At 42.7% G+C, this 15,188-nt stretch overlaps 1 protein-coding gene across 2 annotated transcripts in view; it reads right to left on the minus strand.

The window, feature by feature from the left end:
- Positions 1-5,943, minus strand: part of PARP8 (poly(ADP-ribose) polymerase family member 8) — a 197,086-nt gene extending 191,143 nt beyond the window's left edge. Inside the window, exons 1-3 of one of the 2 annotated variants that reach the window (XM_027520534.1) lie at positions 5,618-5,943; positions 4,492-4,593; positions 3,476-3,530 (exon numbers count right to left, since the gene is read on the minus strand). In XM_027520534.1, the coding sequence (XP_027376335.1) occupies positions 3,476-3,530; positions 4,492-4,593; positions 5,618-5,648 (188 nt within the window). In that variant the 5' untranslated portion in view covers positions 5,649-5,943. Of the gene's footprint in view, positions 1-3,475; positions 3,531-4,491; positions 4,594-4,680; positions 4,992-5,617 lie in introns of those variants that run through there. The other variant, XM_027520533.1, reaches the window with a different exon arrangement.
- Positions 5,944-15,188: the final 9,245 nt, after the last annotated feature.

The raw sequence follows: 15,188 nt of genomic DNA on the forward strand, positions 1-15,188 counted from the left end.
AGGCTCCTGGTTTATAGTTTTTAGCACACCCGTGAAATTGCGAGGCAGCATTCGGGAGGAGCCCACAGCAGGCCCAGGACTACCAACGACTGTGGAGTTCTTCCCAGGAGGCCAGGAATCAGAAGCATTGTAAGGATCAGTGCTACAATGAATTAACCTTGCCCAATATATATATACCCCAAGTTTTCAAGCATATGTAGATTGCATTAATAATCAATTCTTAACATTTAACACTTCTTTTCTCATTGTTTCTCAATCAAATGATGCAAAAACTACAACTCTCAGGTAAACGGCTGCATCATTTTTTTGATGTTCAAGAGTCTCAAGAGATTGTTCAAAGAGGCTGGGAACACTAGTGTATAGAAAAGAGGCCAGGTCTCAGAAGTGTGACAGAACTGGCTTTACGTGGAAGCTCCGTCATTAACTGAGGAAATCTGAGCCGGTTCTCTAAACTCTCTGAGCCTCAAGTTTCCAAATACAAAGCTGGGGATAATAATAATTCCATGAATCTTCCCACGAGGGAAAAGCAAGTGAACAAAGTCTTCTAGCTGACTATCTGCTCCCCTTCAAACCTCACCTGAAGTCCACACAGATAGAAGGGCAAATGTAAAAGGCACTCTGCCCCTCTCACAACCTCTAAATGAAAGGCCAACCTACTAGGCCGATGGCCAGCCCTGACACGCTGGCCTCTTGGCATGTCCTCTTATCCACAGAAACACACACACACACAAAATTATATGAAAAAAAATTTTCAGTATTATTTCTTTTTTGAAGAGTAACATATAAAATCAACTTCTGCCTCAGAACAAAGTGTAACTATTCTTGGACAGTGTCAGAGAGGAAACAGTAGATTAAGTTTTATATATAACCTGAAACTGAAAATTATTTTTGAAATCATTTCTTGAACATAAATGTTTTCAATGGTTTAGATGAAATGATAGCACAGTATAATTCAAGATAAACATGGACTATCTCTCCAGAAGATCTCCACCTTCCTTTAATCAGGAAAATAAGTCTAGTTTACAGGAAATGACTGAGCACCAAGGAACTGATGCTTTCACATTGTGGTGCTGGAAAAGACTCTTGAGAGTCTCTTGGACAGCAAGGAGATCAAACCCAGTCAGTCCAAAGGGAATCAACTCTGAATACTCATTGGAAGGATTTATGCTGAAGTTGGAGCTCTAATACTCTGGCCATCTAATGTGAAGAGCCAACTCATTGGAAAAAAACCTTGATGCGGGGAAATAGTGAAGGCAGGAGGAGACAGGGGTGACAGAGGATGAGATGGCTGGATGGCATCACCAACTTAACCAACATGAGTCTGATAGTGAAGGACAGGGAAGCCTGGCAAGCTGCAATCCATGGGGTCGAAAAGAATTGGACACGACTTGGGAACTGAACAACAACAATCCAAAATGACACTATCAACTGAATATAGTAAGTCGATAAGCATTTTAAATCAAAGCAAAGGATTATTTCATTTTTAAATACCTGATGACACACAGCAATGAGAAATACTAACAAGTATCAAATTCTAATATAGACAATGTAGTTCATGCAAACAATTTTTTTTCTTTCAGAAAATTTATTTTCTGCCATTAGCTACAAACCCATAAAGGGGTAATATTAAAGGTATTATTATTACAGTACTAAAACAATCTTTTATACGTTGGTTTATAGAGCAAGCTTTTGGAAGGACAAAGCAATCACAGCAACAATTCACAACAGTCTTTAAAAAGCAGACTATTCCACATTACAAATGCAAGTGAACTGTTATTTAAATCAGGAAGCAAGGAAAAAACTATCCTTTAGGAGGATAACATAGATGAGGAAACATCTCTTACTTTACGAGCAGCCATGGTGTTTTCTTACTTTACGAGCAGCCATGGTGTTTGTTCCTACACTGAAAACTGATGTTATCGCAATTATCCATCCCAATCTCCAGGCCTTGCTCCTGGAGGCAGTTATAACTTCTCCACCTCTTACTGTGTTAACACTAGTTCAGTAGTTTCCTGATAAAGAATCTTAGTGCAAACAGATCTTAGTGATTAACTGTAAGGTTCATCCCCTTCTTGTACAGATAAGTAAACTGAGGCCAAAACAAGTATCTTACTGTTAATAATAAAGCTAATTAATTGAAAAGCCTACCCAGGGCTTTCCCAGTCCACACCTCTCATGAGAACCACAATTGTGAAACAGACAACTCAAGCAGGTATCAACCCAGAAGCATAGGAAATGTTTTCAGTGGGCCGCATAGCATAATTTTAACTATTAAAACAATTCAAGCGATTATTAGTTATACACCAGCATCCTTCAGACAGTAAGTGTAGGAACAGTGCTAATTTGCCTGAATCTCTTCTAATATATTCTTTTTATTCAAAAGCAACAGTACAATGGAAAATTTAGAAATATTGTCATTTTAATAAAGTCCATACTACATATGCTATATTTTCAACTAGTAAATCAAATCAATATACCAATCCTGACAGTTAGGTACATTGTGCCTATGGGAAATGTGATAACTATTTCAATGCAAGCTTTTTTGAAATGTACACTGCAACACAAATCCTAAGCATTTTTAAGATTCACATTAATTCCAAGCTTTTTAAAAATGTATTTACAGAAGAAAGCTTCTTTTGCAATTTATATGTTCCTAAATGTTTCCATTAGCTAAAAGATATTTTGGAATATGATCAAACAGTATTGAATATCAGGTTCTAACAGCAAAGCTACATCTCTGACAGTTCTCAGATGTGGCCACTGCTTTAAACCACTGTGTCCCCAAAGGTCTATCAGGGTAAAAATTCTACCTTAACAAGTGAAGACAGCATGGCATATTTAATGGTTTAATTTCATCTCTAAGTGGTAAACACAAAATTGGATTTGGGCTTACTTCACACTGCTAACAACTTAGTATTAACATATGCATCTCTCATTCTTCCTCCTCCAGAAAGAAGTTTACACATTCCAGCTACATATAACTTCCAAATTCTTTCTATGAAAACCAAAATAGGACTCCTTTTAAAAAAAAAAAAAAAGATGGAGAATTGGCAGACTACATGTTTATGGTAACCTACAAAAAAACATAGAAATGTGCAGCCCCAGCTCACCAGAAAAATCACATGTGACCAAACTATTCTGTGACATCTTATGTCTTTTATGCCCAATATTCTGGTTTTGCATTCGCCTATGTCAAACCCTAAAGGCTCAAGAGCTAGGTACTACTGTAGAACATCTTTAGCACGAAGAGTGTGAGAGCTCTGTTGTTGGCCCGTGGCGTGATCTTAGAAACACATGAATCAAACCTATTTATTTCCCCTCTGCTATTTAAAATCGAGAGACCTCAGGCTTGGGACGTGGCTAAACGACAACAAAAAGAGAAGAAGAAAAAAACACCCGAACACGGAACACGCTAAGAACAAAGGAAACACCAGCTTGTGAACAGGAAATGAAGCAACTCTATACACATAAATACCTTTTGGGGCCGCCAACGTAGGTGAAAGTAAAGGTGGAGTCTGAGTATCTGAAATCTGAAACGAAAAGTCTTGTTAAAAGCTACCCCCTGGAATGGATTTTTAACCCTCGTCCTGACTCGGACCCCTTATTTATTTGATAGAGCCAAGGGGAGGCCTGGCTGGGCGGGAGGCGAGAGCTGGAGAACCCCGAGTTCCCCTCTCCGAGCGGTGCCGGAGGGGATGCTGCGCACCCCGAGCCGGGTGCCGCGCGTGGCCGCCCCCCGCAACAAGTGCCGGGTGCCATGGCAACGGCGGGAATTTCCCGGTCCGGGCTGCCGGAAGCGGCCCCCGCTGAGCTGTCGGCTCGGGGAGCAAAATCCTGTCCCCCTCCAGGGGGAGCAAAATGGACGAAAGACGACCCCCAAGCAGAGGCTCGGGGCGCCTTAGGGACCTAGGGCATCTCTCCTTTTTCCGGGGCATGACATTGCCAGTCGAAGGTACTAGAGGGAGCCGAAGCGACCGGAGATCGGCCCGACGCTGCCCACCGTGGGGGGGGGGGGGGGGGCTCGGCGCCCGGCGCAGCCAGCCAGCGCCGCGCAGCGCAGCGGGCTCCATTCCTGGCTGCCGCCGCTCAGCCCATTGCGCAAACCCGGCGGGTCCTATCAGCCGCCTGGGTTGCTGCTGCTGAAACCCCGGAGGCGGGATCGGACGCTCCAGGCGTCCACAGGGGACTAAAAATACCATGCACGGCTCCTTGCCTAGACCCCTGCTCGGGGCCACCAGGGTTCTGTCCCCAAAGCTGGTGACCGCCCCAGACCGGGGGGAGGGGAGAAGGAGAGAGGCTGTTGCCCCCTCCCCCTTTTGGCTCCCGCTCCCGCTGCAGCAGCTGTTGCCAAATGAACCCCAGAATGGGGATGTGCAACCCACCCCCCATCCCCAGCCACACACATCGCGGCCAGAAAACTGGGCAAGGGGGTGACGGGCGGACAGAGGAAGCTGGCGCTGGGTCCGAGGCTCTGGAAAGGCGAGAACTCACCTGCAAACAGGCAGTCCTTCTCGGCTCTGGACTTCTGGATCACGACGTCGATATCCTTCTGAATTCGCTCTTGCCTTGAACACATCCCCATTAAATAAATCCCTGGAAAAGAAGCAGCCGCTATTTTCCACCCCACCCCACCCCCTCGCACGCTTCCAGCTTTCGTAAATATTCAGTTAAAAATGAAACCTCTGGCCGAGGCAGGGGCTGAAGGCGAAGTGGTTTCGGAAGTGATCCCGGGTGAGAGAGGAGGCGGTGGTGGCGGAGGAGGAGGCGGGGGAGGTCGGCTTTGCATTCCCAGATGTGACCGCCCAGCTGCTGCTCGCCGCTGCTGGATTCCAATTTCTTCCCCTCCTGACAATGGATGGTGATGACACCGACTCTCACTTTCTCCCTCCCCCCGCCAAGACCAACGGCCGTGGGGGGGCCGAGGGTGCTGGAGACGGCCGGAGAGCGATCACCGGCCGGGCGGCGGGCGCCGGCGAGGGGCGAGCCCCGCTCCGCCTCACGCGCGCACACCCCTCGCGGCCCGCACGCCGGCCTTCCACACCCGCGCACACTCGCGCCCGCGGGCGGCGGCGGCCGTGCCGAAGCTGCTGCAGCGCCGCCGGCCGCCGACCCTCCCGCGCCCGCCGCCCAGTCACCCGGTCCCGGCCGCCCGGGCTTCGCTAGTATCCCCGCCGGCAGAGCGCAGGCTGGATTCCCCAGGCCAGCCGCCGCTCGCGCCGGGGGCTGAGTGGGAATGTCGGTAGTGAAGACTCCCTGGGGCTCCTAGCCCGTCCCCCGCCCCCCTCTTCGCGCTTCCACCACTTTTATGAATTCGACTCCACTTTCGGAAGGAATTATGAGTCATATGGAAAACCCAAACCCGAGTGGCTGGAAGGGGGGAAGAGGGGCAAAGCGAAATCGTTCAAAATGGGAAATAAATAAATAAAACGAACAAACCCTTCCTTGTTGTCACATCAGGCAAGATGGAAAAAGCCTTGAAATGACTCCAGACGTACACCCTCCCGTGCCTACACTGCCAGAGTGTTTTCTCCCGGATAAAAGTAGTACAGCCCTTCTGGAGCGCCCTTTAGGAAACACAACCCCTTTTGAGAGACTTCTTCCACTTGCAGAGACTCACCCGTTCTGCTCTGCTCGGTCTTTCCGTCCATGAAAAATTGGCAGAATCAACTGGCACGTGCCAGGGTCTCCGTCAAGGATGGATATCTGTTTGGCTTGTTGTTTAATGCCACCCTTTTGCCAGTCAGTCAAGAGAAAGCTGCTACAATCCTGTTGTCTTGCCTAGAACTGAGATAGTGCTCTGAGCCTCACTTTCTGTTCTGCCTGAGGACAACTTGGGCCGAGGTAGCTGCCCTGCCTCTGTACTGCCATGTGCCCTAGGACGGGCTTGTTAATCTTTTCTCCGCTGGGACGGCTTCCCTGAGCAGTGCATGTCTCGCCTGGTTCTGCATCCCCAGTGCCTGGTGCAGTGCCTGGAATATAACGGGGAGGCGAAAATGCTTGCTGTCTGAATGCATGAATGAGTTCAGCCTCTTTATAGATAGTCCAGCTTCAATGTGCTTCCTTATCACTATGAGTACCCAAGAGTTGTCAAACTGGCTCAGACCCTTAATCAGTTCAGTTCTGATGCTGACAGTGACTATGTGCTCTTTAGGAGAATTAGGAATGGCTGTGATCCCTTATGGAGTCTTTAGATTCTAGAGAGAAAAGCATCCAGAGATCATATGCCCCAACTCCTCTGTCTTGCAGAAAGAAAACACAAAATGATTTGTTGTACAGCCTGGAATACATCACATTCATTGTGAATTATAAGAGGAAACGTTCATCTGCATTACTTGGACCACTGCAGTCTTCGAGTAGAGGCTCATCTGCTGCTCACCCTTCCTGAAATGCTTCTTGACTAGGGCAGGACAGGTTCAAGTCTTTCCTGGTCATGTTGCTTTGTACAGGCCCCTTGGCTGCCAAAAGCACTTTCTTCTCTTTCTCCTAACACTGGGTATCATGAACACTTCCTCCTGCCGTCCTGTGCTCTAAATTCCCGAAAAACTTAAAATCTATGAGCTCACAAGAGATAATTTTATAGTTGTCTATCCATCAAGCTTGTGTTCCCAAAGTAGTACTCTTTCCACAAATAAATTTGAAATCGTTTTAAAGGCATGGAATGTTTTGCCCTGGATCACCTCCTGGTTTACTACTCACTCCATAAAATAGGCCTTCTTGTGATTTGCCCTACATTTTTTTTTTTTTTTCAGGCTTTACAGGCTGCCGTGTTTTGGTTAAACAAAGCTAACCTCACTCTGTTCATGCCCTGAAGGTGCAGTATATTTAAATATTTTTAAATTTTAAGGGATAAGGAAAAAAAAACTTTTCTATCTGCATTTCTACAAGATAAGTTTCTCTAATAAAAACTTCCAAGCCATCAATATTGCTAAGCTAGATCTTTATGACACGGTGCTTTCAAACTCAGCTCACAAGCCAGTGTCCTGCTTACCCCACCTCATCTCAGACTCTTATTTAAACATTTAGATTATTTGTGGTCTTATTAAAAACTATATTCACCTTTGAGATGAGGAGGTTATATCCCTACCTTAAACACTGTGCGTGCGCGCGCGCGCACACACACACACACACACACACACACATGCCTTCAGGAACATAGTAAATAGCAGACCCTCAATCACTATGCTTTAAAAAGGAATCATTTTTTCACAATGAGAGACAATTTCTGTGACATGCTATAGTAATTGGACGTAATAATCTATGTGTTAGATGATAGAGTCTAGCCAAAAATGTTCCACTGGTTTATAAAAATGATCCCAAGCCAACCAATAGAATTTACTAGAAAAAAAAATGTAAATTCCTCACCTATGCTAAAATCTTCAACTGCAGAAGTGTAACATAATGGAAATGTGGCAGCAAGTTCAACGGTGTGATGTAGCTATTTATAACTTGCACTTATTCAGAACTTAGTAGCCCAGCCTGATACTGCTCTAAAAGTTTTACTTATGTTAACATTTAATTCACAATAACCCTCTAGGGACGCTATACTGTTATTCTTCATATTTGAGAAAAGAGGAGACTGAGGCACAAAAGGGTTCATTAGCTAAGGTGGGACCTGATGGGCAATGAACCTTTTCCTCTATCCAAATCTTTCAGCAGTTGAACTGAACTTTAAGGAAAATAAACGTTCAGAAGTCTCACTGCTGAGTAAACTGGCCCCACTAATGGCATCAGGCCAGGAGTTAGGCCAACAAGAAGTCCTATAATGGATTCTGAGGGCGGCCTGGAGCCTATGGCTTCTCAAAATAGCCTCTTCTAGTGGCAGTTATATTTCTCTTTCCTGCAGTGAACTTCCTTTCTCAAATGAATCCCAGCCCTCAGTAAAGTCTAAAGTAAAAGCGTGAGCTCTGCTATTCCATGGGGATTAAGAAAAGAGGTTGAGGGCAGGATTGTCAAAGACAACAGTCCCCTTTCCCAAATGGTGTTATCAGTAGCAAATGCCCATGGGAATGCCCAGCAGACTTGGTCAACCATGGAAACAGCAGTGTGATAACTTGCCTTTGTGGTAGAATCAGAGTCAAAAAGGCAGAGGTTGAGTCTGAGGGGTTGCTATGGGAAGGGGTAACCAAGAACCTTAAGCTAGAGTGAGGAGGTGAGATTTTATCTGAGAGAAATGGGAAGCTACTGGAAGGAAGGCAACCTCAAAGCTCTTGCCAATTTTTAGGTTTATATAGGTTCTTCTTGCAATTGTTCTATAATGGAAACAAATCCATACAATTCAAATTCCTGCTAGCTAGCCCCAACTGGCCTGTTCTAAAATGAGGGGATTTGGACACTTCTTTATAAAGCAGCTGGTAGTTTTGCTTTGAGAGAAACTAATCATGCTATCTTAACTTCATCTTATTGATCTAACAACCAAAGTAGGGGCAAACCAAATTTGACCTTGAAAATGGAGAATTTTAGGTGGTATGATATGAAATTCACCTGAATTTGATCCTTACCACATTCCCTAAGTGAAGTGAAGTTGCTCAGTCATGTCTGACTCTTTGCGACCCCATGGACTGTAGCCTACCAGGGTCCTCCGTCCATGGGATTCTCCAGGCAAGAATACTGGAGTGGGTTGCCATTTCCTTCTCCAGGGGTTCTTCCCGACCCAGGGATTGAAGCTGGGTCTCCCACATTGCAGGCAGACGCTTTAACCTCTGAGCCACCACACTCCCTAACCTAAGGTCAAATAGAGCAGCACAGTGGTCATGTGGAGGTTTTATGGTCCTTCCTCAAAATCCTAGTGAATTTAACAAATACTGAGACTATAGCATGAAACCTGCACTGCTCTTTCTAGTTCCAAGGGTCTCTTTAACTTAGTCCCAATTGTCTTTCATTAAACTTTAATTCCTGTTTCTACTATAGATGCATCCACAGCCCTAGTTAGATTAGATTCATCACCATCCCATGCAAACTCATCCTTCTCAGCTTCCACTCAATCTTTATCTTAATTCTTTGATGTTGTTTGGTAGCTAAGTTATGTCCTACTTTTTCGTGACCCCATAGACTATATTCCACCAACTCCTCTGTCCATGGGATTTCCTAGGCAAGAATACTGGAGTGGGTTGCCATTTCCTTCTCCAGGGGTATCTTCCTGGCCCAGGGATCAAACCTGTGTCTCCTGCATTGGCAGGCAGATTTTTTACAGCCGAGCCACCAGGTACGCCCCGTCTTAATTCTACTTTCTTTAAATGCCTCTTCTTTGTTTATTTTTTAGACTGCATAAATACTGCATGAACATATTCTCAGTGCAAACCATTTAAGACATATTAAGTCTGAAAATTCCTATCTATCATAACCTGTAAGTCTACTCCTCATTCCAAAGGTAACTGGCATTAATAGTTGTAAAATAATCCTCCCATTCTTGTATTCATCTAGCCACACACAAATGTACATCTATTCATCGATTTATACATGTATATTCTAATTTAAAAGGAACCACACAATCCACATTGTTTTGCAGCTTGATTCTTCCGCTGGCTTGGAGAACTTAGTCAGTGCAAAGAGATCTAGCGCATTTTTTTTAGCTACTGCGGAGAATTTTATCGAATGGATGCACTGTCTTATATTTTAACCATGCCTCTGCAGTCATGATGGTCTTTTCAAAATGTTCTGTGATTAAAATAATTTGCAATAAATGCACATCTTTATGCAAATTTCCCACGATCTCTTTGGGATAGATTGTTAGAAGTGGATTGATTGAATCATAGGGAACTGGTGTTTTATTTGGTAGGTACAAGCAAATTGCTCTTAAACTATCTTGTTTTATACTCTGCCAACTCTTTTTGCAAATACCTAATTCTCTGCAACGTTTCCAACAATAGGCACTATCAATCTTTAAATCTTCTTCTAATTGGTTGGATGAAAAATATTCACCTTGTTTTTATTTGTATTTCCTTGATTATTAGTGAGGTTGGGCATTTTTTCAAATGCTTATTGGCAATTTATAGTCTTTTGAGTATATAAGTATAATTGAGTATGACTGCCTGTTGTAGTCTTTCTCTATTTTCCTATTGGTTTTTCTGGATTTTTATTCCTTTTTTCCTAAGAGTTTTTATGTCTTGTGGACAGCAACACCTTTTCTTTTATAGGCACTGTTTAGTTAGTAATTTTAGGTCTTTATTTATTAAAAATAATACAGATTTAAGCTAACTCCTTCAGACCACATACTCTTTTCTTCAAAAACGTCTGTTCTGATTTCTCCAACTCACTAATATTTCCTCTGCTCTAACTCCGCATTTCTAGATTGTAAGTTCCTTGAAGGCAGAAACTAGTTTTACTCAATTCAGTAACCACTGCAGAGCTTACAAAAGAGACTGTTTAAACTTAATGCACAGTAACTCAATGGATAATTATTGGATTGACTTGAAGCTTTAATTATTGTCTTTTATTGCTTTGCTTTAAGCTCTTTGAAATTTAGATTGCCCCTGTTACTTACGCTGTTTCTGTTGCTCATAAATAGCTCCTGGCACAGTGCTGAATGTATTGAAGCTGCTCAGTACAGATGTATTGATTAACTGATTTCACTTTGTTATGACCTTCAACATTTCATGCTTTCTTCTGAAAAAGAGAAGCATTTCCTCAAAAGCATCCCATGGGATATTAACTTTATATTATATAATGAGATTTCCCCCCAAGATGGCTCCAGATTCCAGTAAATTTGAGGGAAAGTGGATTACATAAAGTTAATTAGGTTTTTCTCTAATTAATGTTGAGTCTGTAATACACCTAACTAAGAGGAATACATGGCATTTCCAAGTAGTTTTAGATGACTGAACATTTGGGGTTTGTGTTTGTTTGTTGGCAGTGAACTGGGTTCTGTGTAATTACAATATTTTCTTAATTCAACTAAAAACTTCCCTTATACGTTCTTTCTCTTCTTTGTGATATCAACTGTGGAACAACTTTAACACTCATCCCACTGGACTTTAGAGTAAAACAGGATCAAATCCTGGCTCTCTAACTTACTAGAATTGGAAACTTGGGCAATATATGCAATCTCAATTAGTTTTCTTATCTGAAAGATGGGGACAACAATGGCCCATAGCCATTAACAGTTGAAGGCGTTTAAATGAGATAAGCCCATGTAAAGAGAAATATTGTGCTGTGCTCAGTTATGTCCTACTTTCTGCGACCCTATGGACCGTAACCCGCCAGTCTCCTCTGTCCATGGAATTCTCCAGGCAATAATACTGGAGTGGGTTTCCATTCCCTTCTCCAGGGAATCTTCCTGACCCAGGGATCAAATCAGCATCTCTTGCATTAGCAGGTGGATTTTTTTACCATTGCGCCACCTGGGAAACACAGAGAGAAATATAGGAGTAGCTTAGTAAAAATTAACTATTATTAAAGAGCTGCTTTTAAAACTTCTATTCCTCACCCCTATCTACAGTTGACTAGTTTCTTGTTGGCTTCCCCAATTTACCTGGTAGTTGTCTGTCATATTGTCTGGATGTATTTGTTGTAAGTGGTAAGTCCCTGCATAGGGACTTCCTCTTCTTCATGTTTGTAGGCCTTGTCCGTGTGCTCTATGCCATCTGGAAGCCCACATAGACTCTAGGTAGTGGAAGGAACTGGAGGAACATGAAACGAGTGCCTCAATGAAGGTGCAGCTTTTATAAGCCAGTCTTAACCTCCTCCAGCTCACATCCATGGTTACTATATTTGTTGGGAAACGTTTGGTTGTATCACAGAACTCTCACTCACACCAGCAAAAGCAAGCCTTGATATGCTGGCTCAGACAACGGAGAAATACATTTGGGTGGTATAGTGGACCAAAGCAAGAGCTGGCAGACCTGGCAGCTCAGGGAATTGAACTGGAGCTTCATTCAACCCATTTTCTCTCCCTTCTCATTTCCATTTCTGCTTGGCATTTTCATGTTTCCAAATAGGGAAAATGGCCCTCTGGTAATCTCAGTCCTATAACATTCCAGCTTATTAAGCCTGGGTAGAGGTGAAAGATGGCTTCTTTTCCCCAAAACTCTACATGAATCCCAGGTTAAAGGTAATATAGTTAACCGCTTTGGGTCAAAGGTCTATCTTTTAGATAATCGCTGCTGTCAAGTAGATGAAGTATTCTGATTTGTTAAACCCAGGTCTGTTACTTATTCCACATTTAGGGGCAGATGTGGGAAAGAACGAAGACAGTATCTCTTACTGGTCTCATTTACTATACCAGTTTACTGCATTTCTCTAGACTAGGTCTGAGATGTTCAATAATATTTTGGGAGGTGAAATATCTCAAAAATGTAGTATTTTATTCCTCCCAGTTTGGGTTTCTTCTCATCTTATTCTTACCGTGAAATACTGAAAATGCTTGCAGACTGTGCTCCACGCTGGTGCTGCTCCATTGCACTTACCACACATATTGTTTGTCTTTCTTTCTTACAAGGCTAAGCAAATGTGCCCTGATTCTGAGTAATCTGCTCTGTTCAACAGAATTTCTCTTATGCCTAAGCTAATGTGTGAAACAAAGAAAACACTCAATAAATACCCATTAAAAGAAAAAAGAGAACCCTTGCACAGTGCGAAATAGAAACACAGACATCAGGCGTATAACTCAGATGAGCTGGGGGTTGGGGGACAGGTATCAGTGATGCTGAGTGTGGAAGGCAGAGTAGAAGTAAAGAAAGTAAAGAACATTCTAGGCTGTGGGAAGGTCTGGAGTCAGTGGTGTGCCTGAGCTGGCTCCTGTAAGCTTGCAAGATCAATTGTATGCACCTCCTCCTCACTTTACGTTCAGTGATTTCACACTGGCAGCTTAAAATCAGCTGGAATAGGGATATTTACCACAGAACTCAGAGTCACTGCAAAGCAGGCACTCAACGTTCTTCTCCAGAGAGCTGACAGTGAAACATTTACTATGCCACTGCATGAAGCATGAGGAGGACAGAATATTACTACAGACGAAGCTAGCAAGCTACTCACAAGTCAAATTATGAAGATACTTATGTGCGAAGCATAGGCATCTGAATTTCTTAGCCACTGAAAGATTTGGAAAGGGGAAACACATGACATGACTTGCTCAATATCTGCTGGCTGGAGCTCTTCAACAACAGCTTTGTATGGCAAACTTGGCAGAAGGTGACGTAAATAGTCACACTATATTAAATGCTTGCAGTTCTAGGGAAGTTATTGCCTGTCCCGGCAAATCAATCTTAACCAACAGCTTAGCCTAGAGCTATGCCAGGCTCAACCTAAGCTTGATTTCATCAAGACCAAGCATAGCCACAATAGCAGCACTGCTTCAAGTCAGTGCCAGGAGCTCATGCATCCCATATAATACAAGTCTATTTCCTCCTGCCACCTGGCATACCAGCCTCCTGAAATGTTGACATTAGCAAACTTCCAACTGAAGTTTTGCCAACTCTTGCCATATTTTTTTTTCTTTTCTGTCTAGGTTATTTTAGGTGTGGTTCAGTCTAATAACAGAGGTATAACCTTAAATGGGCTTTCACATTGTTTCAAATTTATGAATATATATAGAAAAAAAGCTTATTTAAGAGAGGAAGAGATTGAGAGAGAGAGGAAGGGAAGAAAGGAGAGGAGGGAGGGAGGAAGGAAAGATGGCAGGAAGAAAGGAAGAAAAAGTAATAGATTCTTTCCAGGACTGTTGAGATGAAAACACATAGCGAAAGCAATGTGATTTGAAACAAGCAGCTACCTTGGAGCACTCTTTTCAGAGTCACTTTGTTGGTTTTTATTTAGTGTTTTGCTTTTATGAAGGCAAGAGGACAGGTTCTTGAAAACTCAGTGGACCAGTTCTTGAAAATTTCTTACTTGACTTCATAGCAGTCCAAGAGCCTTCTTCCCTTTCCCTTAGTTTCCGATCCCTAAAAGCAGTTTCAGGGTCTTAGTTCCTGAATCTGACCTTTTCTTTTCTTGGGGTCTCTGGCCTTTCCACTGCCCTGTTTAGGGAATATTTTGTGTGTAAAATGATTGTTCTACCTGTGTAAACTTCTTATAGTTTACAAGAGAAATTTAATATAGAATCAGGAGTTAGAATTAATATTGCTGTCACTAGTTACTGTCATAGAAAAGTGGTTACAGAAGACCCTAGTGAGGACCAATTCAGTAAAAATGTGTACTTCTTCTATCTTATGAAAGTGGGTCATCCATGAAAAGTTGTCATAGGGAAAATCTTTATAAATCAAAAATGTAAGTACCATTGACCGTAACAGAACAGAATCACTTCAAGAATTGACAAAGCAAACTTACGATATCCAATGTTTGTACTGAAATTTAATGCAATAGATTCTATTACTACTCAGTAATTCTCCTGCCCTCCAATCTGCACGAGCAAAGTCTACTTCTAACTGTTGCTGGAAATGTGATTCTTCTTGGTCTCCTGTCAGGTATAGTGCACATTGCTGCCTTCGGCTTTGAACTGGTCCATCAACTTGTCAAGGCTAATAGGCTGTTCACAGGTGTGAAGCAAGCAGAAGCTTGAAATGTGCAAGTGTGGTTGGACTTGCTCTCTTGCACCTGTGCTATCACCAGAGGGAGAACATAACTCAAAGAATCTGTTGGTTCCCAGACAAACATGTAGGGCAGATCTGGATTCAACTTGCAACTTGGAGCCAAGTCCTGTCTACTCCAACCTAAATGACGAACAGACACATAAATAAGAATGAACGATTGCTATTTTAAGCCACGAAGTTTGGAGTGGATTTATTACTCAGCATTGTTGTAGTAATTGTTGACTGACATAAAGAGTAAAAACAAAATAAATCAATAAAAACAATGTAAACAGTCTACCAGACCATTGCTGGTATGCACTAGAAAACTATGAGTTTCTTGCAAAGAAAATTTAATATAGAAGTAACCAACTTTTTACCTACAAAGACACCTTCGTGCCCTCATGGTGGTTCCCATTTTTTTCCACTTTAAAAAAAAAATAATGGAAGGATAATTGGTTAACAAAATTGTGTTGGTTTCCGCTGTACAGCAGGTGGCTCCGTATTGTCATGTTCAACACGTGCCTTCTAGGACGAAAAGACAGTATGGAATTAAACTTTTACAAAGTAAACGTCTTTACATCTGAATGGTCATCTCTCACAATGTGCTTGAAAATCACATTAAAATGTTAAAAGTATTTGTCTCTGAATATTGGTATTATGAATGCTTTAATTTTTATCCTTATTTAA

This window comes from Bos indicus x Bos taurus, chromosome 20 (genome assembly GCF_003369695.1).
Source record: "Bos indicus x Bos taurus breed Angus x Brahman F1 hybrid chromosome 20, Bos_hybrid_MaternalHap_v2.0, whole genome shotgun sequence".
Lineage (NCBI taxonomy): Eukaryota > Metazoa > Chordata > Mammalia > Artiodactyla > Bovidae > Bos > Bos indicus x Bos taurus.